Genomic DNA, 26,234 nt, shown 5'->3' with positions numbered 1-26,234 from the left:
CCCGTGACTTATTCACTCCATTTTGCCCATCCCCCTACCTCCAACTCCCTGGCAGCCATCAGTTCTCTGTAATTATGACTCTGTTCATGGTTTTTGTTTGTTTATCCATTTGTTTTGGTCTTCCACATGTGTTTGTCTTTCCCTTATTTCACTTAGCCTAATACCCTCTAGGTCCATCCGTGTTGCTGCACATGACAAGATCTCATCTTTTTTTATGGCCGAGTAATATTCCACTGTGTGTGTGTACCACATGTTTATTCATCCATCTGTTGATGGACACAGGCTGCCTCCCTGTCTTGACTATTGTCAGTCATGCTGCAGTGAACATAGGAGTGCATATATCTTTTCAAATTAGTGTTTTTGTTTTCTTTGGGTGAATACCCAGTAGTGGAATTACTGGGTCTTAGGGTAGTTCTATTTTTAATTTCTTGAGTAGCCTCCATTCTGTTTTCCACAGTGGCTGCACCAGTTTGCATTCCCACCAGGCACATGAGGGTTCATTCCCATTTCTCTGCATCCTCACCAACACTTGTTATTTCTTATCTTTTTTATTCTAGCCATTCTGACAGATTAAGGTGATACCTCATTACGGTTTTGATTTACCTTTTCCTGACGAGTGTTGTGGTGCATCTTTTCATGTGTCTCTTGGCCATCTGGTTGTCTTTGGAAAAAATACCTGTTCGGGTCCTCTGCCCATTTTTAATCAAATTATTGGGGGGTTTTTTGGTGTTGAATAAGTTATATATTTTTATATCCAGTTATATTAAACCTCATCTTAGCTGGAGCCATTTCTTGCTCTAGTCTGTTGAGAGCTTTCTGGAACCTACTTTGTCCTCTAAAGTGTTAACGGAATTTCTCTCAGCTTTCCGTTACCTGAATGCTTGATAAACATACCTGGCTCTTCCACTCAAGTTACAAGTAAAAATTTGAATGAGACATAGCTGAGAACTAAATCTCAAATTACAAATACTTAGAAAATAAGGTAGCTATAGCTGGTCTCTACTCTTTTTTAAAAAAAATTATTTTGTAGACTTGTACTTGGATCTGCATTGTGGCATCCATCAGCTAGAGGTTTTGGTCATTACAAATGGCTTTCAGAGTGGGGCACCTGGGTGGCTCAGTCAGTCAAGCATCTGACTGCAGCCCAGGTCATGAGCTCCTGGTTTGTGAGTTGAAGTCCCGCATCAGGCTCAGAAACTGGAGCCTGCTTTGGATTCTGTGTCTCCTTTCTCTCTGTCCCTCCCTTGTTCATACTCTGTCTCTTGTTCTCTCTCAAAAATAAGTAAAAATTTTTTTCAGTGTTTATTTATTTTTGAGACAGAGACAGAGCATGAACGGGGGAAGGTCAGAGAGAGAGGGAGACAGAGAATCCGAAGCAGTCTCCAGGCTCTGAGCTGTCAGCACAGAGCTGGACCCAGGGCTCGAACTCACAGACCGTGAGATCATGACCTGAGCTGAAGTCGGACGCTCAACCGACTGAGCCACCCAGGCGCCCCAACATTAAAAATTTTTTTTAAAAAATGGCTTTCACAGTGCTTAGGCAGGAAATAAGTCTAATGGCCAGAAAAAACCTTAATTCGCATTCAAAAATAAAACAATTTTAAGTAATGATTTTTTTCAAGAAGTAGCTGATACATACATATATATATATATTTTTTTTTATTTCAGAAAGGATTTACACCAGCTGCCCCGGTTCATTCCAATAAAGAAGATCCAGCTACCCAGACAAATTTGGGATTTATCCATGCATTTGTCGCTGCCATATCAGTTATCATTGTATCTGAGCTGGGTGATAAGACATTTTTCATAGCCGCCATCATGGCCATGCGCTATAACCGTCTGACAGTGTTGGCTGGGGCCATGCTTGCCCTGGGCCTGATGACGTGCTTATCAGGTGAGTGTGCTCTTTCCTCCTAATGACTTCAGTGGATTAAGGAGACAGCGTGGTGTGGGCCGTTGAGTCATGGAATCATCCAGCTAGTTGGGTTGCAGTTTGGTTCCCAGAGTTCCAGAATTTAGTAAACAGAATATGGTATTGGTACATAAACCGCTGAAAACCATGTTGCGCTTTTAAAGTTAAATTTTCAGCTATTCACAGCCAAGACACATACTTCTCATTTCTTCACTAGTTTTTATCCTTGCTATGACTGTGTGTATCCTGGCTTTTTTTTCTTTTCAGTCCAGATAGGTTTATATCTGATACCTTAGAAATAGGACTCAAATACATTTCAGGGACATGTTGGAAACCAGTAGCTGTTGAAGGACATTTCATAGTTACTGTGTTTGGTTACGCTGTTCTTACCCCATTATAAAATGTTCTTAGACTCCCAGTTTGTGTTTCTATTCTACAGACTTCATTTTTTCAAAGAATTAGACCATGCGAAAGTAAACGTTAACACTAAATAATTAAACAGAGTGGAGTCTCTAATTCCAAAGCCACCCCAAGCTGGGAGGAAAGCCAGGAGCTTTCCCCTTATAGCCAGACTTGGTTTGGAGCCTGATGTCGGGTAGTGGCCTAATGATAAGTTCTTTAACCTGCGAGCTTCAGTGTCCGCGTCTGTAGAACAGAGAGGATAAAGCCTACTTCCCTTGTAGGGTTGTGGTCCGTGTTAAGTGAGATCCTATATTGCAGGTGCTCGGTCCTCTGCCCCTCAGCATCTCTCACATCTGAAGCTTAGTTCTTCATGTACAGAACAAGTTCTGTTTCTGGCTGCTTGGACACCCGTCCAAGTTAAAGTTGTTTTAAACCTAAAATAAAGGAGTATTTTATTGATTAAAATAATTTGACCACTTTACACATTTTAGAAGTTAAAGCATTAATCATATTTCATAATAAAAACAATTTTTTTCTTCCAAAGGAAATTCTGACACAGGAAATAGGGAGAGTGGAGAGAGTTGTTAAGTGGTGAAGTCATCGTTCAGAATGAGTATGAATAGTATCAGAAGATTTTATTTTTTCAACTTCTCTCACTTCGAGGGTAGCTTGAAAGCTGGCCTCTCTGCCTGTTCCCTCCTCAGAACCCGGTGCCCTGGGCTCCCCGCCTCTTCTCTCTGATCACTTCCTTTTCCTCAGCTGAGGGCCACCTTGGTCTCCTGCCCTGCCCTCTCCTGTCTCCCCTTCCTGCTGGCCACGCTGTGCACCTGTGCTGTAGGCTGGTGCGGTGGTCTGCAGACTTTCCTTGTGTCTCATTTGGAAAAACTCTGCACACCTCTCATGTGGAAGTTATCTAAAGCGTGTCATCTTAAGTTAAAGGGGTTGCAGAGATCTAATTTCTAGTATATTTTTCCTCATAGAATTTTACCCTAATGATTATGACTTTCTCCTTGAAAATCTCTTATGGATCACACTGTCATTTATCTGCAGCAAAAATTTGCATATAAAGTGAATTTTAAAAGAGACTGATAGGGGCGCCTGGGTGGCTCAGTAGGTTAAGCGTCCGACTTAGGCTCAGGTCACGATCTCATGGTCCGTGAGTTCGAGCCCCGAGTCGGGCTCTGTGCTGACAGCTTGGGGCCTGGAGGCTGCTTCGGATTCTGTGTCTCCCTCTCTCTCTCTGCTCCTCCCCTGTTCATACTCTGTCTCTCTCTGTCTCAAAAAATAAACATTTAAAAAAAAATTAAAAAAAAAAGATACCGATAGTTTCCTTTGTTAAGTCTTCAAATGTTAATATTTTTTACAGATTATAGTTATTAATAGTACAGTTGATCAAAGCAAACTATATCACAAACTACATACATTCGTATTACGTATATTTAGCTAATATATCACACTACCCAACACATTTTTTTAAAGTTTGGAAATGCATCTTTTAATGAAATGATAGAACTATTCTTTTTAAATTAGCTTATATGTCCTTGGATGAATATTTCTGTTGATAGAATTAAGCAGGGTGTCGCCTCAGTTCTGATCTTTATTTTTTTAAAGCTTATTCCTTTATTTTGAGAGAGAGAGAGAGAGTGAGCACAAGTGGGGAGGGGCAGACAGAGAGGGAGAGAATGTGTTCTATCAGCACAGAGCCCGAGATGGGGCTTGATCTCACGAACTCATGAGATTATGATCTGAACTGAAATCAAGAGTCATACGCTTAACCAAATGAGCCACCCAGGCACCCCTATTTTTTTTTAATGTTTATTTACTTTTGAGAGAGAGCTCAAGAAGGGGAAGGGCAGAGAGGGAGGGAGACACAGAATCCGAAGCAGACTCCAGGCTCTGAGCTGTCAGCACAGAGCTGGACACGGGGCTCAAACCCATGAACTATTACGTCATGACCTGAGCCAAAGTTGGATTCTTAACCGACTGAGCCACCCAGGTGCCCCTACATGTTAGTCTTTTACTTATGAGTACTTTGTTTAACTGGCTATATTTAGAAATAATTGAGAAAATTGAAATATTGTTCATTTGTGTGTACTTTCGCCAATAAAGGATTTTATTTAAAAATTGTATCACATCACATATTTTAAGTATATTTTTGCCAGAACCTTGGAGCTGCAGATATAGCTCATTCAGTTTATGGAAAATGTCTGCCATGTTACCTGATTGCTATAGCAGTTCTAGTAGGTCCATAGTAAATCATCTAATCCTGTGACTCTCGGTCACAAAGCATTTGACTTGGTTTTTGAATTTAAATGAACATGATGGGGCGCCTGGGTGGCTCAGTCGGTTGAGCATCCGACTTCAGCTCAGGTCATGATCTCGCAGTTTGTGAGTTCGAGCCCCACGTCGGGCTCTGTGCTGACAGCTCAGAGCCTGGAGCCTGCTTCAGATTCTGTCTCTCCCTCTCTCTATGCTCCTCCCCACCTCACACCCTGTCTCTCTCTCAAGAATAAAGAAAAAAAATTAAAAGAAAAATAAATAAATGAACATGATATGCATCCCCATGACATTCATCTGCTTTAGAATTCTTCTAAAATGGATGATAGGTGGCTGGATTAGGCATGGCACCCAGCTATGAGAGTGCCACAAGGGCGAGGTAAGACACCGAGGGCTGTAGTATTTCCTTCTGATGATCTCTTTGCTTCGTGTAACAAGACTCTGCCTTAGGGAACATGCATTGTTTACACTGGTTGGAGAATGAAAGAGGCACAGTTTCTCAGTGAAAATTGTCATTCCTATCAAGGCCCAGGTACCCTATTTCTTTTCTTTTTTTTTTTTTTTTTTAATGTTTGTTTATTTTTGAGAGACAGAGCGTGAGCAGGGAAGGGGCAGAGAAAGAGGGAGACACAGAATCTGAAGGAGGCTCCAGGCTCTGAGCTGTCACCACAGATGTGGGACTTGAACTCATGAACCACGAGATCATGACCTGAGCCAAAGTCGGACGCTTAACCGACTGAGCCACCCAGGGGCCCTGCAGGTACCCTAGTTCTAATGCCATGACCTTTAGTTCCAACAAACATAATGCCATTATTTCTGATGTCATGACCTTACCAGAAACTTGCATAAGACAGGGAAGCCCCAAAGCCCTGTGTCTGATTTATGCCTTGATTGAAGACACCAGTAGTTTAGACCCCCTCTCTGCTGCCCGAGGACATCTATTTTTCCGTACTGTGGGGAAATGCACCATAGAAGGCTGGGTAAAAGGCATCCTTGTAAAGGAGACAGACGGCAACCAAGAAGGGATGTGAGAAAGGGAAGCCGGCAGGACTCTTTAACCATGGCAGATGAATTTTAGGAAAGAGAACCTATGGAAGTTGAACTTCTGGAAATAGATTCTTTTGCAAAATATTCATCTGTGTCCCCTCGTGAAGTCTTTGAGAATCTCTGGGAGTATGTCAGTCCCGGTTCGGAGATTGCACATTTGCAGCTCTTGTCTCTTATACGCCAGTGGAGGGCTAAACATGGGGGGGCCGGGGCGGGGGGTCACATTCCTGCTCAGCCCCTCACTTAGCTGGGGGCATTTACCTAGCCCCTCTGTGCCATTTGACAACAGCATGATGAGAATCCTGTGTACTTCAGAGGTTTTTTTTAATGTTTTTATTTACTTTAAGAGAGAGAACGTGAGTGGGGGAGGGATAGAGAGAGAGGGAGAGAGTCCCAAACAGGCTCCGCACTGTCAGCATGGAGCCTGATGTGGGGCTCAATCCCAAGAACGGTATCATGACCTGAGCTGAAATCAAGAGTCGGACGCTTAATGGACTGAGCCCCCCCAGGCGCCCCCATGTTAGAGTAGAGTTTACTACTCTGCTCTTCCTCCTCTGTTGTGAGCACACACTCTGCTCTTTCTCCCATTTCCCTCCTTAGCCACTTGTAATCTGATTTCTGCTTCTGACATCTTTGCAAAGGCTTCAGTAACCAGCTTCCCTTATTAGAGCTCAGTTTTCATTTCAGTGAGCCCCCGCAGGCCACATTCATGGGCATTCCCCACCTCTTTATTCTCTTGGCTTCTGTGACACCATGTGCTTATAATACATTTCTGTTTCTCTTCGAAAACACTTTGTACCAGTAAATATTCACATCCCCCACCATTGTATCCTTGGCCCATTTTTTTCCCCTTCACACTAATGTCCTTGTGCTGAGTGTTCTCAGTTTAATTACCTAAAAGTCCGTGAGTCCCATATCTCTATCTTCACTCCAGATTTTTCTTGGAACTTCAACACTGCCACGATGTAGAAGGACCAGTGCGTTTGTAGCTCTGTTCTGACTGGTTGCAAAGTCCGTGCTTAATGAGAAGTAACATCTCACTGTTCCCAGAGCAAAAGTGCTTGAGTGTCTGAGGGAAAGTTTCCAAAGAAATAGGAAATAGAGGGAGAGTCACCAGGAGAAGAAAAAGTTACAATGCCAAGTAGTTTTTTTGCTCTCCCATGGAGATGTCAGGCAGAAGGCAGAAAAGATGGCTCTATAAGGATCAGTAAGTATCAGGGTGTTTTCATTTTAAGACTATCTGAAGATAGAAGGAAAACTGAGTTTAGGAGATTTAAAAAAGCTCACTACATTCCATTTTTAAATTTTAAAACCTTTTATGGAAAATATTTTAAATTTACAAAGTTGCAAAAATAAAATAGTACAAAGAACACCTGTACACCTTTTATACAAATTCAGTGTTGTTAGCATTTTACCCCAGTGCTTTAGCCTGTGTGACTTACCTGTCTATATCTAAGAAAAATTATATGTGTAGTTACATACATAATTTATATATTTATATATATATATATGACATGTACATGTTATATATGCAGATACATAAAGTAGATAAATACACACATATATCTTCACATACAGGAATAGATGGATACATGCTTTACCATCCGTGTTTTAGTTTTGTCAGTCGATTTAATATCCTCTGTAGCAGTTTTTCCCCCTCCCGTAGAGGAGGAGCTAGTCTAGGTCAGGTATTACATTTGGGTCTTACTAGTTTGTTAGTCTTTTTTTTTATTTTAAGTTTTTTTATTTTTAGAGAATGTGTGAGCTGGGATGGGGTGGGGGGGTGGGGCAAGAGAGAGAGAGAGAGAGAGGGAGGGAGAGAGAGAGAAAGAATCTTAAGCAGGCTCCACACATGGGGCTCCGACCTAGGGCTCTGACCCCACAACCCTGGGATTGTGACCTGAGCCAAAATCAATAGTTGTACCCTCAACCAACTGAACTATCCAGGTGCCCCTCTTTTTTAGTCTTTTAATCGGAAACACTTCGACAGCCTTTTCTTGTGTTTTATGATATTAACATTTTTTAAAGAAGACAGCCCCTCCCCTTTTAATGGATTGCTTCTCATTTTGTGTTTCTCTGCTGTTTCCTCATAATTAGATTAAGGTAATGCATTTTTGACCAGAATGCTGCATAGGTGATATTTGTCCCTCTGCGAACGTCACATCTGGAAGAACAGATGTCTGTCTGTCCCTCAGTGACGTCAAGATTTTTCTTGTGTACTGTCTTTTTCTCTTTCCCTGCAACTAATATGCAGTCTTTAGGGAGACACTTGAAATAAGACCGTACGGACACCCTGTTGCCCGTTGTTTAGGGTTAATGATTCTTCCATGATCTCAATTTACCTTGATAATTGCAGAATGATGGCTTTCTGATTCTAGTAGCCCATCCCCGTGTCCAGCGGGCCTGGCACACTACGCTCACAGAGCTCTCCTTCCCATCCCACTCGTTTGTCTCTTTGTTGTCAGTATAAACTTGGGGATTCATTGTTTTCAGTGGGTTATAATTAATTACCTAATTATATTGCTTCAATTGCCCCAGATTTGGCTGGGGGAAGCCCCTCCAGGCCAGCTCCCATGTCCTTGCGTCATGTTCCCATCATTGGTTTTGTTCCTCCGTACTTTTTAGTACGACAAGATAGCACAAGTTCAGCTTGTACCTGGTCTGCATAGGCCTGGAATTAGCCATTTTTCTGAGGAGGCTTTTAGTGGGGAGTGGTGTGAGAAGCCAAGAATGGATGTCAAGTGGCCTCATTACTGAGATGTCTTTGCTTTTTGGCCTTTTCACTGGATAGAGCTAGAAAATAATAGGTCTGTATTGTGTGTGTACATATACATATATACAAATGTATATATTTATACATAATCAGAACATAGACGTACACATAAGCGTAGATGTGATGTGTTTCTAAACATGATTTTAAAATCTTGAATTTTGTAATTATAGTGACCTGGGACTATTTTATCTGTGCAGTTATACATTTGGCGTTCATCCAGATTTTGAAGTGTTGTGCCCATTGTATAAAAAGAGCATGTGAAGTAAAGGATAATTGCATTTATTATTTGTGTGAAAATCTCCTCTGGCCCTTCTGTAGTTTTTAAGTTTTAACTACTGAACTGATAACGCTGGTATAAATGTGTTTCATGGTTAGGATTTGGGTTCTTGATACAGTTCCAAGGTTTTTTTGGTATAACTTATACAGTGGTCCTCTTTTCTTTAATGGTAGGAAAGAACGATACTGAATAAATTTGAGTCTGTTGTAAATGTTATTTTAGGGTATGGTATAGCAATGATTTGTTTTCTTTTATCAGATATATTGAAATAATTACAAAGGAGCAGAGTTTGAATCATACCTATCATTTGAGAATCTTGTCATGATTCTTCACTACAGAAGTTTACAATTTAAAGACTTGTGATGAAGCAATATCACTTGCGTATGAAAGTGGTATAGCTTCCAGGTTATAAGATGTCCGACTCCTTAGAGGGCATCAGAGTTAACTTTCTACCTAAAGTTGACATGACATGTGGCAAGCCGGGTTATTATGTTTTAGATGAGCTTTTCCTTGAGAACAATGTTCAGTTATGATTTCTCATAATCAGAATTATGAGACGCATGCTAATTGTCCATACTCTGCATTTTCTTCCAGTTTTGTTCGGCTATGCCACCACAGTCATCCCCAGGGTGTATACGTACTATGTTTCCACTGCATTATTTGCCATTTTTGGCATTAGAATGCTTCGAGAAGGCTTAAAGATGAGTCCAGATGAGGGTCAAGAGGAACTGGAAGAAGTTCAAGCAGAATTAAAGAAAAAGGATGAAGAAGTAAGTCATGGCGCTCCTAAACGTCTGGACCAAAAAAGCACTCCACTAAGAATAAGTATTATCCAGAGGTTTTCCATGGTTATCCGTATCTGAGTGATATATGTGGGCTCCTCAAAGAAGTTTAAAGAAAAAAAAAATAGAAGCTTGTTTTGCCCACTTTGCATTCTTAGAGCGGTCTGTGATAAGACGCTGAGTGAACGGGGATGTGGTACAATGTCAACCTCATGGGATGAGGTTCCTCAGGGGATGAGAAGCTCCTGCTTTGCAGGAGCTATAGTTTGTATTTTACAAGTTTCTTCCCACAGCATTTAGGATAGTAAGTGATCAGTAAATATTGGTTGATTTTGTGGTGGAGGAACTGAAGAATTGAGAATATAGTGTGTGTTGCTGTGTGAGACCAGTGGTTCAAAAGAGAACTTTGGGGTCACATAATTTTTTTAATGTATGTTTGTTTTTAAGGGGCGGGGGCGAGGGGCAGAGAGAGAGGGAGACACAGAATCCGAAGCAGGCTCCAGGCTGTGAGCTGTCAGCACAGAGGCCAACGTGTGGCCGGAACCCACAAACTGAGATCATGACCTGAGCCAAAGTCGGATGCTTAACCGACTGAGCCACCCAGGTGCCCCTGGGGTTACATAGTTTTAGTTTCTTGGAGCATATTCCGTAGAATTTAAACAATTTTTAAAAGAAAGATTAAGTAATTTTGTACTCTTTTTATTTGTCTGCTGGAACTATTTTCTCTCTTTTTTCTTTTTAATTTAGTTTCAACGAACTAAACTCTTAAATGGACCAGGAGATGTCGAAACGGGTGCAAGCACGACAATACCCCAGAAGAGATGGCTGCATTTTATCTCCCCCATCTTCGTTCAGGCTCTCACACTGACATTCTTAGCCGAATGGGGTGATCGCTCCCAACTAACTACGATTGTTCTGGCAGCTAGAGAGGCGAGTAATACTTGAGAAATGACTGCTTCTGTATTATTGTTAAAACTAAGCATAACACTGTTACTTCACTCCACAGGACCCTGAACAGTCCGTGTGGGCCAAGAGACTACTTCATATGTTAGACTATTTTCTAATCCCTAATAATCCCGATTCTCTTTAAAATGAACGGTCTCCAGCTTCTGCAGGCAGATGGTGTCCTGTGGCCCAACCTAACTGCCGTCTTTGGACTTCTGTTTACTCCTCTTCCCTCCAGGTTTGCTGGAGTGATAGATACCATGGCAGTTGTCTTGACTCGGTTTTCTGGCTTTTCTTAGAACTTCAGTGTTTCAGGGGTTACTTTACAAAATACTATTCAGTGGAAAATCCAAAACAGCCTAAGTGTCCAGCACAAGAGAAATTAGTTCATTCATTTACTAATTTCTACATAGCTCTGGGAATATTCACTCTTTGGTGAATGGAAGATTCAGGAAATCAAAATGTTCCCAGTGCTTATCTCTGGGTAGTGCAATTACAGTTGACTTGTTTCTGGATACAATTTGCTAATCTTAGCCCCGGAATACTAAGGTCTGGAATGGTAAGCTAGGGGAGACTTGTGGTCACCTTGTCCTGCCCTTTGCTCTAAAGACGCACAACCTGAGGCTCAGAGACACCTGGCAACTTGTCCAAAGTCATAAGCTAGTTGGTAGCAGTGGCAAGGACTAGAAGCTGTGGCTCTCGGCCTTCTAGCATCTTCTACCATATCTTGTTCATAGATATCAAATGCCACTTATGTAAAAGCTAGCTTTTGGGGGGAGGTTGTTTGCTTTTAAAATTATAATCTTTATTTCTTTTGAGAAGAATTAGTAACGTTTTACATGAGGTGTCTTATTGTTCACACAGGTCTGTTAAGATCTGAGGAGATGGTTGTGGAATGCAGTACTGTGGGGACTTTTCAGTCTCTTGGTGATCTTAGCTGAGGGAGTGTCTCTATCTGTTAAATTATTGTTTTTATCTGATGGTAGGATTTAGATAACAAGCGTGATTTGAATTTGTCCTTAACTCCTAGGAGATGCCTACCATAAAAGAGCAAGTTCCTTAACATAGGCCACAGTTTAAAATACAGAACGAGGGACGCCTGAGTGGCTCAGTCAGTTGAGCCTCTGACTCTTGATTTCAGCTCAGGTCATGATCTCCCGGCTTTGTGGGATCAAGCCCCATGTTGGGCTCTGCACTGACAGCGTGGAGTCTGCTTGGGATTTTCTCTGTCCCTCTCTCTCTTCCGCCCCCCCCCCCCCCGCCAAAAATAAATAAATAAATAAAACATTTAAAAAGAAAAAAAGAAGAGAAAATATAAAACAAGTTGCAGGCCCGGACCAAGGGTTAGGACGGGGCTATTTGGTCAGAGAAGCATCAAAAATGTTGTATTGAAAGAAAAAGAGGAACTTGGTTTTTTCACTTGAGTCCTGTATTTTAAAACTTCCTTTTAAAATGTCACTGTAATGGCCGTGCCCTATAGTTTTCTTCATTCTTAGCCTTTTTTAGCGGCTTTCAGATTGTCAGCATTGGGACTTGAAACAAAGTCACCTCTTTCTGTGGTGGTGGGGACAGTGGTGGTGGTCCTGCCAGTGAGAGCTGTCATGATGGCAGAAATCACTACGTTTTTCTTCATCCTGTCGTCTGTGTGGCACAGTGTGAAAGGTCCAGATCTGCTGTCCGTGTCAGCTCCCTCGGTCTGCTGCAGTCTAGCAGCGTGGAGTGAGTCCTCAGCTGTGTGACCGCGTTCCCGCACCATTTCCTTGTCTGAAAATGGGGCATTTCCCTACTTCGTGGGATTATTCCGAGGATGAAGCAAGATGATGCATGTGGAGTCCCCGATGCAGTGCCATCGGCCACCAGCACCGTGGGGATACTGCGAGCTCTTCAGGGGCAGAAGCCAGCTTGTCTGTTTCCCTTAACATTCCTAACCTTTTCTGGGTAGTTTTTTATATAAATTATGCTGAGATGCAGTTCAGTCCATTTTAGTCTGAACTCTATTTCTTTGTTTCCAACTGAATTTAGTGTCCTTAATTAGGTACTAAGCAAAAAAAAAAAAAAAAAAAAAAAAAATGGGGGATGAGGTTCCAGGATCAAATGAATTTGGCAAATAACAAAGACCGAAAACTTCTGTTTTAAAGGAATTTTTAAATTTTATTCAATCCAGTGACTGTTCAAGCACCACTTTGAGATAGAGTGACAGCATCTTCACGGATGCCAGCTGAGAAGTTTGAATACACAGAATGAGCAGTGCGGCCCCGTTCTGCCACACGTGGTTCACAAAGGTGTCTGCGTCTCTTCCCTCCATGCTCTCAGTGGCAGTCCTGTCCCTGCTGGGTTCCGGATCACAGCCCCATGTCTCCACTCCGTTACTTAAACCTTTGCCTTTCTCCCAGCCCTGCTGTGAGCATTTTAGCACGTATGAGTCTTTCTCATCTGCAGTTTCACACCTTACTGGATTCTGCTTCCCTTGCAGATGCCAGCCTCTCCGTCCCTCCCCCCGGTCTCAAAAGGCCGGGCTCTGATGGCAAACAGGAGTTGCTCTACTTTCTTGGTTTCTAAACGCACCGGACCCTAGTTTCTGACCTCATCGGGAGGGTTGATGGGGGCTTCGAGTTCCCTGCAGCCACCCACAGGCCCCTCAGTGCTCCTCTTGGGAGGCTAATTGTCTGACTCCCTCCAGAGTCTTCTTTGGGCTCCTCTCCCTCCGTCATCCCTTCAGTGTTGCTTTTCTTACTGTTCTGTCGTCCTCGGCATCTTCGTCTGCATTCTCCCTCTCCGGGCCGTTCTCTTCAGTCCTGTAGCTGCTTCACCATTGAACCCAACTGACTCCTGAACTTCTCCCACTTTTAACTCCTGTCAGCACCCATAAACCCTTTCTTCACTCCTTCCCCCCCCCCCTTTTTAATGTTTATTTTGAGAGAGAGAGAGCACGAGAAGGGGATGGCCAGAGAGGGAGAGAGAATCCTGAGCAGGTTCCACACTGTGAGCACAGAGCCTGACATGGGAATCAGGGCCTGAGCGGAAATCAAGAGTTGGATGCTTAAATGACTGAGTCACCCACATGCTCCGAATAACTTTTTGAGTCATGTTGGTATTATATGAGAAGTATGGGTGTCATACCTGATTTTTCTCTTCTGTAACACCTATCACTAGGGTGTATCAATTCTGCCTCCTTAATTCTCAAATCCACCTGCTTTTCTCTGCTTCCAGTCTCCCACCCCAATCCAGGCAATTGAGCCCCTTGCCTTCAATCTTGTTCCCTTCCAGCTCATTCTCTGCACTAGACTTTTAAAGCATATACCTCCTGTTCTGTCACTCACCAGCTAAAAACCAGTGTGTCTTAAAGTCTAAACTGTAAGCCTATCAATAGGGTCCTTCATGAGCTGGCCTCCACCTAGGTTGATGGGATACCTCTCTTGTGACTCATTGGTTCTCTCTGGAAATGTGTGTTAACCTTTTCTGCAGTTGTCTCTTATTGCTGGCCTTTTGCCTTCTAGGATGTTCTCTCCTCCACAAGTCAAATTTTCCTGCTAGTCCTTCAGAGGTATTCTTTCTGGAAAATTTTCACTGGTCTTCCCAGTCTGAGGGACTCCAGTTTGCTCTGGCAGCAAGGATTTAGGGAATGAATACCGTGTTCCTGGCTCTGAGTTGAAGCACCGGAGACACAGTGGAGAGAAAGGGAGGTCGGGTCTGTAAAGGCTTGCCTTGTTTCCTCCTAATAGCAGACACTACCTGAGGGAAGAGCGGTCTGGGGTGAGTCCCCTCAGCACTTGTCACTTAAGAGCTAAATATGGCCTGAATGGTGACAACTGCTGCCTGCTTGAATTAGCATTATTTTGATCTTAGAAATTTGTCTGCTTTTAGCTCGATTCCTGGATATGATTGCAAATATTCTCTCAAGCAGCTATTACAATTTTCGTACCTCACACACCTGAGTTTTTAGACGTGTTTAGGCTTTGTTATTCATTTCCATTTTCAGTGGCTAATAGTTATCTTTCTCAGGTAACAGTTTCAACTGCTTTTAAATTAATGTTAGTCACGCTTGCTTCCAGGACCCGTATGGCGTAGCAGTGGGTGGGACAGTGGGCCACTGCTTATGCACCGGACTAGCAGTCATCGGAGGAAGAATGATAGCCCAAAAAATCTCTGTCAGAACCGGTAAGTCTTTTGTGCTTTAAATTACGAAGAAAATATCACTTAACTCTTAGAATTGCTAAGAGATTAGAAAAAGAGCTGGTTCTTAGTTTTAACATTCTGGAGTACATTTGGTTACTGCTGTTGCGAACGTGGACTGTTTTTCACATATGTAGATGCTAGTAAAATACGAGTTCATCTGAAAGCCTTACTGGATTTTTGGTAGCTGTTTGTGAACGTAAGTAAAACAATCATCATGTTGGAAATGAAACTTTCTGGCCTTAAAGGTGTGTCTTAGAAGACTGGGATTCGTAGGTGGAGACCATGTTTATGGATTCCACCTAGGAGAATTTCCTGTGTAGCTGCTAGGGCCTAAAAATGGAATACAGAAGTCTCTTCGCTTGTCAGATTGTGGAACATTCATTTTAATAACTGGGTTTTAAGATGAGTTACAGTCGTATTGCTGCTTACCAGCACTGTCTCAATTTCAACACTGTCATCTCTCGAGACAACACTGGGGAAGCAATGCATTCTTATTGTACAGTCAGGCATATTACGTATGCTTTGCTTCACTTAATGGGGCCTGAATGTTTCTAATTTCTTTTCAGGGTTTACCAGATTGGAAGAGTAATGGGCAACACCTTAGCTCCCTCCTAGAGGAATTTTGCCTTATTTCACTTTGTTTCTCTTCTCTTACAGTGACGATCATAGGAGGCATCGTATTTTTGGCGTTTGCATTTTCTGCACTGTTTATAAGTCCCGATTCTGGTTTTTAACAAGCCGTTTTTTAATTTGTATTTAGTTTAAGATAGGTAACTCTTGTCTTTATGTACATAGTGTGCATTATAACTAAAAGTGACGGAGAAGACATATTTTGTAGCGTTGATTTGCCAGTTTGACCCATTTAAAGAAAGTATAATGTCCAAAAGAAATAATCATTGCTTCTGTTTGCAACGTGGATTTTTAAAAGAAACCAGGTATCTAAGTGTGGATTTTTCTTTTCTCCAGCACAATTATGTTGATATGGTCACCTTTCTTTTAGTTATTTGTGGGAGAGGGCATACATAGAACCATTGTGCGATGGGGTCTACCCTTGACTTTCTTTTAGTACTGACCCCTTTATGAGGAATATACATTTTATCCTGGATCACTGAGCTGTTTTTAAGATGATAACTGCCTTAACATTTTTCTTGAGGGAGGAATGAATTGATTTTTATCTTTTAAAATATTTCCTTAAGCCAGTAAGCAGTTTAATCACAAGTCTTTTAAAAATCAGCTTTCTTTTTTTTTTTTTTTTAAAAGAGAAACATATTACTGTTATAACATGGCAAGAATTGTTTGCCAGGTTCATTCTCCCCCCCCCCCACCCTTTTTTTTAATTGGGTAGGAAACCCAATATAAAAACAGTCAATATTTGACAACGTGGAGTTACTAAAAGAGAATACTGAGCGTATTCATATTTTTTCTATATTGAATAAACAATGTAACATAGATACGATGTAAATAAAAGTGGTATGACCAGAGCTTGTTTTCCCTTGTGTGTTATGTAGACTTGTAACTTTGTACTATTAATATTTACAGACCAGTTTCTAAAGTCGGTATTAAAAAATAGGAGCCAACCGTCTTCTAAAGCACTGTCTCCCCATAACCCTCACACAGCTCTGTGAGGTAGAAGGTACTAACGTAAGGATGAAAAGTTCTAGGCAGAACAGTGCATCAAACCACACTGTTGAATTCTAGAGCCTATAATCCTCGATTACGTAAGGCTACCTCATCTTATCATAGTAACTTTGGTAATCACTGTCATTTAAAGTGTATTCTAACTTGACTGTTAATGATTCTATCCAAACAACGTAACTGCCTTCTCCCAGCCTGCTATGTTCTATTACCATGTGCACTAACTAGCACTGTTATTTAATAGCCTCTTTCAACCTGAAGGGCATGTCTTCCGCAGAAAACTCCCACGTGTTCCTTGTGTGAAGTAGAAGGGTAGACCCAGAGCAGATCGGGTTTACTGAGCTATTACGAAAGTCCACAATGTGTGATTTGTCATTTCAAGAGACTGTGGAAAAATCCAGTTAAGTCAGTGCAGCAACCATTCTGTAGTGACACTGTGGGAAAGACCGCTAACCACTATCGTGAAGAGATCTTAGTGACTTTTAACGGAAGTGTAATTACAGGGTAGAAAAACACAGTGTCCACCTGGGAAGATAACACACTTCAAAGAAATCTCAGCTTGACATCCCTAGACCACACCATCACTCCCCTAATACTGCTTTAGATTATTACAAACAGAGCAAGCAAGTAATTGCATTCTTTCTTTTCCAAGACCAGAAAGGAGAATTCCCTGTTAGAAAGTAGCTGGTGCCATCACAACCCGACTGGCAGTGCAGGCAGCCTGGCCCAAGAACTAGCTTAATGCGGGGCTAACAGACAGCGTAGCTTTCTTGAGGCTCTACCACCTTGTACCAGGACAGTACTACTACTACTACTACAAGAATTTGGCAGTTCCGACACGAAGCTACGAGGTAAAAATCGCTAATGCGGTTAGACTCCATTGCTGAGTAAAAAGAAAAGAAAATGTCATTGGTGTTGATTTTAAAATATTTAATAGTCTTCCTTTAAAATCCAAAATAATGTGATTCTTACAAGTTATGTGCCACATAAAGCGGGTGTTATTTTTTGAGAAATGCAGGTGATACTGAAAAACATAGCACTGAGGTATTTTTTATTTTTAAAATTGAGTAAGGAAACAAAGTCTGGATCTAATTAGTTTTACATTTACAAAAAAAAAAAAAAAACGAAAAACAAAACAAAAAAAACCAACCGATGCTACTGCTTGGCTCTTTTGTTATGATTTTAGGTTCGGAATACATTACAAAAGTCTACGGGAAAGAGCAATATAATAATAGTACATGTAGTTTTAGAAAACTATGCACATCATAACCTGGAGAAATGATCATACACCAAGAGGCCTGAGTGGAGGTAGGCTAATAAAACACGTTACCTCTTCTCAAAGGACAGTGCTGAAAAACAAGTGCAACCAATTGTAACACCAAATTAAAATGGCAATAGTAAGTTGGTAACAAAATGATCCACGTTTTATGTAATATTGTACTTCCAAACACAGCTCATGAAAATCAGCAGAGAACCTAAGATAGCACCATTGAAACCATTCATTATCCCTTTGTGCTTCGGTACAATTTAGGATTGGGGCAGAATACAATACCTACAAGATGTCCATCTCGTTTTTGTAAATCAGTTTGGATTTCAATTCAATGTTTGCTTTAGGAAAAGTACGTATTCTTAAGATCAGTTAGCCATGTACATATAGCTCTACCTTTTTGGAAGTTAAGACAATGGGCTACATCTAATTTTTATCTAAAACCAAGAACCAAGCAGTAAGGACAGCAATGTCAAGAGTAGCACAACCAAGAATCACACAGAACATTAGAAAGAATTTCGTGTATGTTTTTACAGCTACTAACTGATGTTAACAATTAAAAATTTACAAAGATAAAACTTTTTTGCACTAACTGGTTTCAACACAGCACTGAATGTGACTCATCTTTGGGCTTCCATCTCTACATAGAGTAAATGTGCAAGTGCCATACTGAGGCCCTTCCCCAACTTACGCCATAGTAAAACAGATTCCAAAATAATTCTAGAATGGTCTAAAGTTAACAGCTGTTCTAGCTGACATGGGGGGGGGGGGGAAAAGACATTTCCTGGCCAACTTTGTTTTGCTTGATGATTGTCTAGGTACATAATACATCAATCTAAGGATAATAGAGCTTTCTCTACTAACTCTTTAGTACTGGCACAACCATTGCCAGCAGTGAATTTGCACCAGTACAGAATAACTCAAAACACACATAAAACATTTGAATGTCATTTTTTAAGCGATGTCACAGTTTGTTTCCTCAGAAATAAAAGCATACATTTGAAACACATTTTCATTTTAAGCCTCAGAGTTAAACATGTTCTACATCATTAAATCCAACTTGTGGCTGACATGCTTTGGTTATCATTCTCTGAGGGGTCCCGAAAGCTAGATGGTACACGCCGCTGGAGGCCTGTGGGACTCAAGAGCTCCTCGGAGAGCCCTAGAATGGAGAATTCTGTTCCGATGTATACTAGCTAAGAAGTATCCTCCAACTTGTAGGCTTCAAATGTCCCAACACTACTTGAGTGGCTAGTACTGTGTATGAAGGCCTTGTTTTTGTAGAGCCAAGCAACAGTACCCTAAAGACAGCAAACAGTTTTTGTAGGAGAGTACAGTGCACATACGTTGTTCCACCTGTATTTAAGGACTTGAAATGGGCTTTACTATGGATATGATAGTGACAGCCATTCGAAGATGCCGATCTTCTTACTAACATTTCCCCAAATGGGCAGAACAGAGGCAATGTGTGCCACTGGTTCTGTCCTACTGGCCTTTGGCTGCATTGGGGAAGTAATCCTATAAAAAGTACCCATAAAATAGAAAAGGCAGCAAGTGAAACTAGAAAAAAGGTTGGAGCTATACAAAGCAGATTTGGAAGGAGTTACCTTTATTTTTTCTTAAATGAGTTGAGAACAGGAGGGAAGTGCCAGGGCATCCGGCTTTGGGCCCTCCACTGCCGTCCTGAAGTAAAACAGATTTGGATTGGCCCAGGGACAGTCCTGGTGAGGGCTGGAGACTGCGCCCCCAGATAGAGGAGCCAGTTCTTTTAAGTAGAAGATTACGAAGCAGAACAAAACAAACCACAAATTAAATACATGACACTGTGAAATCACTCTGATGAGAAAACAACACAGATATTTAAAAATATAAATAAATACATTTAGCCATTTTCATTCAACAAACCCAGAGAACTGCTTTCAAAGCAATTGCCTCTTTAAAATCACGTTCTAAATTCTTCCATAAATACTCACTATTTTGATTGTCACTGAATGCAGCACCTCAGTGTTTGCTGGTGGTGGTGATGGGATTCCACTTCAACAGTCTCTTCATAAACTATGTCCTACTTCACTAAACGTTTCCCTAGGAAGACCCAGGCAGCTTACAAAAATATTGTTAAATACTCAAAGCAGAACCTGCAAAGTATTATTTTATTTAAGAAAAACAAGGAATGTAGTGTTAAATTATGACAAGGGGGAAAATATGCAAAACAGTCACATGGAAACAAAGTTTTAATTTTTAAATGTCCACATTTGCTGAATTTCTTGTGAGCTGTTCAATACTGTTTTAAATATCCTGAATTAATAACTAACTATACCAACAAAATTCATCCCCTGTGTTTCCACAGGAGACATATTTAAAATAAGACCAAATTATACTTTTCTTCAACTGAAGTTGTCTTTTTCTCAGTCCTTTTTGTGCAAAAGAGATTATAAGAGCAATTCAAATGGAAACGCTGAAATGACATGCCAACATTTCAGAGCACATTTAAAACACCCAGAAGAATTCTTGAAATTATCATATTCTAAAATATTACTACCAGTCACTTTTAGGTTAGTTCTATACATCTATTCACACTGATGCAACTGTCCTAGGCCTCTGAAAATAAACAGGCTCATTGGTCTCTTTTGGTGTCTACATGATAGGCAAGACAGGTTTACAATAGTGTCGAAACGGAACTAGCCATCTACAATCTCTTGACTCCGCCACATTCAGAACCAAAGTCAAAGTTCATTTGGCTACCTTGAAATCACTCCCAGAAACCTGCTACGGTTCACTGGATCTAAACATTTCTCAGAAATGTATCATTTTAAAATTTCACCTAAGTGATGATTTGGGGATCCTTTAGAAATGGTAATGCTTAAGATAATAAACTTTATCAAAATGAATAGTTGCAATAAAGTGCTTGTTACATTTCAAAATGATGCTTTCAGACTGTGGTTATGTTGTTTTCGAAGTGTGTGCTATTCCTACAGAAAGGATCCCCAGGCATGAGAGTTGGGTGGTCTCACCTGTCTCAGAAAGCAGCAGCGCTATCTTTTGGTAGGCTGACAATAGGCACGTTACCCATGCGGATGAGGCTATACTAGTGCTATGGCAAAAGGGGGAGTAAATTAGAAAAGTGGAGGCATGTGGAGGGTTCCTACCATATTCATAGTTATATACAAATATATTAAATATGCTATAAAAATAGTCGACTCTTTTCCTTTGCATTTATTTCAGAAGCTCCTTTTAGAGGAATGCTCACCCAACCCAAACAAACTTAAAAGGGTCTCTCTCTCCAATTGCTAATTAAAATGGCAAGTGCCTTTGTGCTGTTCCTTTTCCACCATTTGAAAATTCCAATCTGCTCACTCCTGGCTAGACTCACTCAGCAATAGTAATATCCAGTGTTTATACCTTCCAACACTGACTCCCAAGGGACTAGGAATAGGATCACAGATATTGGAAAGGTTATAGACTTGAATGAGTTTTCCACAAATGTCCATCATCAACAAACTCAATCACCAAAGAAATAGAGAAAAAGAAAAAAAGGAGAAACGAGCAATACCAAAGTAAAATGCTATTTGCATTCCACTTTAAAAAAAGGAAAAGGTTTACCTCACTGTAGTGGAAACATTAGAAATCAAGTTGAATAATATCCAGTTGAAAATAATTTTCACCACTGTGGAGCCGGAGAAAGAGTACTATTTCGAGGGGCCCCTTTCTAAGGCCTCTTGAACAAAGGTTCATCTCCCTTCACTGCAATGCCCTGCATGGAGCTGCACTGCTTCAGTGCCCTTAACTAACTGCAAGCAGACCGCTTTAAGGCAATGACCAAAGACTCTTAGCACTTCTGAAGAATGCAAATAACATTTTCACTCTTCTGCACTAAGTATTCTGTAACCACCTATTCAAAGTCACTGGCATCCTTTATTACTAGTACATTCCTAAACCAGATGTAAGTAACAAAGCGGAGCATGGGACTCGAATTACCCCCTCAGCTTAGGACAGAGTTTGGAGACTGAACAGTAGTATTTACCTATTGCCATCCCCATTCCTCATATTTGCTTTTCCTCCAATATATTCCAGCTCAAAAATCAGAGTACTTTTGAGCATCTGGGTTCTGGTCTGACACCACTCTTAGCAGCAACGTGACTGACCCCCGCAGCCTCGCCTGAAGGGTTTAACAGCACTGGCACCGGGGGCCACCACAGTGCAGAGCAGGGCGACTGCAGAGCAGCTCACGTTTTTCCAGATCTTCAATACTTTGTCACTTAAAAAGTGCCACCCAGAATAAAATGTTTTGTAAGAAAAAATGAATCGCTGTAAGAGTACAGCGGAGGGAAGATGGTGACTTTTAAGTAGCTGAAAGGTGTCTGTATTTGGTATTTTTTCATTACGTAGATTTGGGATTTTAATGAACAACTTTGGCTACAGGAACGAAGATCAGGCAACTGCCCAGTCTTCATCAGAATGCTCAAGTCTCAATTATGGGGGAGGGGCAGGGGCAGCTCTGCAACCCAAGTTCAAGAAAAACCGGGGGCTGGGCGGGGGGGAGGGGGGTGGGGGGGGTGGAACGGGACACAGAGGAGCTGAGGCAGTTGGCGCTTACTAGCTCTTCGACAACACTATATATTGACAGCCAAGGGAAAACAGCTAGCTGTCCCTTTAAATTCAATCAATTCTAAGCAGGGCAAAAATGGGCTGTGAGGAACAACAGGAATTACAAAACATCATTTTGTCTAATTTTCCTTCCCAAATATCTATGAGGATGGAAAATACTTGAAGGGACTGGTAGAGGAGAATGTGAACAGTCTACAGATTTACCTTGTGGCTTGTCTTCTGCTTTGCCTTTGAAGACCTAAGTACACAGTACTCACCGTTCACCATCTTTCCCTTTAAGTACGGTATTTAGAGGATAAATCTTAATAAATATTATAGTTCTTCATATCTTTTGTTATCCATACCACTAAATATTGCCAATAAATAAATGAGGCACAACTCAGATATATGGAATGGCATGGTAAGGTTGAGAAAGGCAATCTGAAAGGGGAGAAAACTAATACTGTTGCCATATTCTACATCAATTTCACCTATGTGTACCTACGCTCAAGTTACATACATATTCTGACAGCTATTCTTGACATTCATGAGGAAGTCAGAAATCTCTTCATCCAGATCATTTAGCTAGAAGAGGAGCTTCTTGATATGTTCATTATTGATTGGTATCCAGTGACACTTCTTTTGTAGAAGGCTAGGTACCAACTTTCTTTGGTTATTTTCTTCTTCAATATGAACTCTCTAATAGATGTGTGGCCAGGTAGAGTTGTCTGTAGAAAGACAAAGTCTATCCTTTTGGGATGATAGCAAAGTGAAGGACAGAAAAGTCATAAGAACGGTCTTAGAAATTCCTCTGACTCCTTTGTCGAGCAATTCTATAGTACAATATTTTCATTGCTCAAAACCTTTTTCAGTTCTGTTACACATTTCCTTTTAAGGTCAATTTTGAGTTAACTACAGCTTGCTATCCTCCCTTCAGTAATAATTTTTGATATTTTAATAAGGTATTTCCATTAATTTTCCTTTGCTCTGTGGTTGTCAATTTAATTATTAGTACCATAAAAGCTCTAAGATGATCTTTTTATGTATGTAATTTCTGTTGGAATTTATTACCTTTAGAATCTAATATTGCCAAATGAAATCTTAGTTCACGTTTAGAAAGCATGTGAGTTACAATATTCTAGTGTTATAGTAAAGGCAAAGCCAATTCTTACCCCTTCTTTTTTCTTTGTAGGAATATCAAGATCATATATAGAAAACATTGACAGGTAATTCTTAACTGTTCAGCTTTAAAGGAAGATGCTGATTTAGGAAACAATTTTGTGATCACATCAATGACTCTGATAGTGTCAGGATGTCACCTTGTATTTATTTCTAAGTTACTTGTACCTCCAGTCCAAGAGACTCAAAGCAGTCTTCGTGGAAACTTAGGAGAATCATAATGGCACTGACACCCACATGCTGTTAAAAATGTACTAAGGTTTCAAAACTGCTACTGAAACCAGACAATGAATTCAAGATGGTGAGTTATCACCTGAATCAAAATCAAGGCACTATGGGTTTTTTTTTCCCCTCAAATAACCCTGAATCATTTCTGACTAAAAGAAGCATTGAAATTGTGAAGGATAATAAAAAGATTCCAACAAATCCTAAAAGTTAAAATTCCCACCAGTGAGAATGTTAAAAAGTGCCTAAAATCTTTTGTGTGCAAATTTTACTCCTATAACTGAAACATTCTTGAAATTACTTTCAGGCTTATTGAAAACCATTTACACAACTATTTCCAACTATGAACTATATATCAAAATATGTGACCAAAACTTCCAACCATCTAAAATAAAGCAGTGCAAATCCTATTTTCAAACATAAATGAAAAATAATGAAATAAAGGATATTTCTGAGTAACTTGAAAATCCTGTTGTCTCAATAATTTAACCTAGAAAAAAATATCCATTCCCAGCAGCACATCATACCTCACTGAACAAACTGTGACATCACAGCCAAAGTATGAACAAAAAGCCTTGTGCCCCGGAAAAGTGAGAACACTACCGTGTTGTAAACAAGAGGGGAAACAGAGGATGTACTAGTTTGCACATGGCGTCAGAATCTAAGGAAATATACTCATACCTAAGAGGAGATAATGCTTTCATGCAGCTTACAAAATGTTTTGCTTTCTCTCCTTTTATCCAGACATATACATAATATTTTTACAGTATCTGTACATAGAGCATTTGAACCACACGACATTCTGAAATTACTATTCAATCATTATCTGAAAAGGGAGAGGGGATGGGGACGGGGTCTACTGGGTCTACCGGACTATCTTCATGGCATCGTTGTACGCAAACCCCTGACATGACAGTGGCGTGTCCTCTGTAACACTTGAAAACAGGCACAGAACCACTAAAAGTTACTAACATTGTTAGTGCCTTTCTGATTGACCGGAGGTCATGTTTCATAGCTGAGCTTAACATTTGGCAATCTATCTTTCCATTTGAAAAATAGCTGGGCGAGTAAAACACTGTCAGAATTGGCTATGGCCCCATGATCATCTCCTGCTGGCTGGTATTTAATGTACATCTGTAGCACTAGGCAGCACTTTCCCTGCTAACTAAGTCCAGAAACTAGAACACTCAATACTGCATCTTGTGAAACTGCTGGACCTTCTCCTCCTAGTCTCAGATCATCTGAGCAACTCTTAAGGACAACCCCTTCCTCCTGAGATCAGAGAGGAGGGATGTGTGCTACTGTGGTTGAACCTTGGAAGGATCGGTCAAACTGTCAGTCCTGTGCCGATTCAGTTGCTGCTGTTGCTGAGACTGGTGCTGCTGGTGATGTGACTGAGGGAAAGTGCTCTGTTGTAGTGGAAATGCAGCAGAGAGGATAAGCTGAGTCGAAGGATTCCCGTGGAGCAACCTTGAAGTCTAGAAAACAAATGAATTATGCAACATTGCTTTACCCTCGTTATGCTGTCTACATCAAGATTTACTCAAGTTTTCTGCTCTACATAGGAGCAGAATCCTTAAATTCCACATAATCTACATCATTTGTACTTTCTCATTTAAAAATAGTATTTTGGAAAATGCTTATGAGGCTTTCCCTTCTTTTGAAAGTACAGAATTTCTTTCTTTAAGGAATCTGAGCTAGATATTTTATGGTAGAGAAAGCAATCTATGTCATGAGACCAACCACACATATTTTTTCCTTTTATAAATCCTAAAGACCACAATTTTAGACAGTAAAATGTAAGCATAGGCAGGAACATACGAAACACATATACTCTGGGGTCAAAGAGACAGTGCCTCTGCAGTCTGTTCAGTTGGTTATGGCGGCATGTCAGTAGCCCAGAGCATGGGCCACTGGGTTCAAACTCTGGCTAACCCACTTGCTAGACTGTGTGACTTGTTCAAACTATTTACTTCTCTGGGACTCGGTTTCTTCATTTACAAAATTAAGATAATCGCAGTGCCTCCATACTGGGTTTTTATTAAGATTAAATATTAACATTAGTGTTATTTAAAAGTACCAGAAAAACGAAGGCAAATTTAGACACTTAAGTCTTATATGTAGCAGTGTGGTTGTAAAAACAAACCAAGCAATCACACGAGGGCACAGGATCTGAACTCAGAAGCCTTCAATTTGAGTTGTGCTCTGCATTTATTTATTAGCTGTGTAACCCTGGGCAAGTCTCAACTCCGTAAGCCTCTTTCTTTCACCTGATTTCTATTTCTGGTTATACAAAGGAAATTAGCCCAAAGAAAGTGAAGTTTTAAATGAATTTTCTCAGTCTTACTGACAACACACCTTGATGCACCGCTCCTAATCTAAACATATGATGGGAGATTTTTGCAAATGTATATAAAGGACACCTGTGCACACACGTGTGTGCACACGCATATACACACACACACACACACACACACACACACAAGGACAGGTCCTTGAACCCTACACTTTGCCAAGGACCTAGAAAAACCTCTTTTTCTGTTATTTAGAAAAAGTTTTTGTAACATAAAGAGCTCAGGATATTTGTGAGTCTTACAGGATTACAACAGAGGCGTATTTGGAACCAGGTGTTATATAATCAGAAAAGCCAAATTGTGTATTTACTATCTACATAGAAGTGCATTTCTAAAGGGTATTGTCTACCTTATTTCTTTAGGGGCCCCATGTCTTTGGGATACTTTTTTCAGAAGGGA

General features: G+C 40.7%; 2 protein-coding genes across 8 annotated transcripts in view; one reads left to right on the top strand and one right to left on the bottom strand.

Moving 5' to 3' along the window:
* Positions 1 to 23,401, top strand: part of TMEM165 (transmembrane protein 165) — a 35,357-nt gene extending 11,956 nt beyond the window's left edge. The window contains exons 2-7 of one of the 2 annotated variants that reach the window (XR_003419389.2): positions 1,669 to 1,894; positions 9,283 to 9,458; positions 10,218 to 10,400; positions 14,468 to 14,573; positions 16,879 to 17,077; positions 23,270 to 23,401. Coding sequence is in view for 1 of the 2 variants with exons in the window: in XM_027057044.2 (XP_026912845.1) it covers positions 1,669 to 1,894; positions 9,283 to 9,458; positions 10,218 to 10,400; positions 14,468 to 14,573; positions 15,249 to 15,325 (768 nt within the window). In the remaining variant the exon portion in view is untranslated. Of the gene's footprint in view, positions 1 to 1,668; positions 1,895 to 9,282; positions 9,459 to 10,217; positions 10,401 to 14,467; positions 14,574 to 15,248; positions 16,073 to 16,878; positions 17,078 to 23,269 lie in introns of those variants that run through there. The other variant, XM_027057044.2, reaches the window with a different exon arrangement.
* Positions 17,261 to 26,234, bottom strand: part of CLOCK (clock circadian regulator) — a 128,170-nt gene continuing 119,196 nt past the window's right edge. For all 6 annotated transcript variants that reach the window (XM_027057016.2, XM_015068547.3, XM_053217347.1 and 3 more), the window contains one exon: positions 17,261 to 24,959. In XM_027057016.2, the coding sequence (XP_026912817.1) occupies positions 24,780 to 24,959 (180 nt within the window). In that variant the 3' untranslated portion in view covers positions 17,261 to 24,779. The remainder of the gene's footprint in view (positions 24,960 to 26,234) is intronic.

This window comes from Acinonyx jubatus, chromosome B1 (assembly GCF_027475565.1).
Source record: "Acinonyx jubatus isolate Ajub_Pintada_27869175 chromosome B1, VMU_Ajub_asm_v1.0, whole genome shotgun sequence".
NCBI classification, from domain to species: domain Eukaryota; kingdom Metazoa; phylum Chordata; class Mammalia; order Carnivora; family Felidae; genus Acinonyx; species Acinonyx jubatus.
This window is presented reverse-complemented; position numbering and strand designations above follow the sequence as displayed.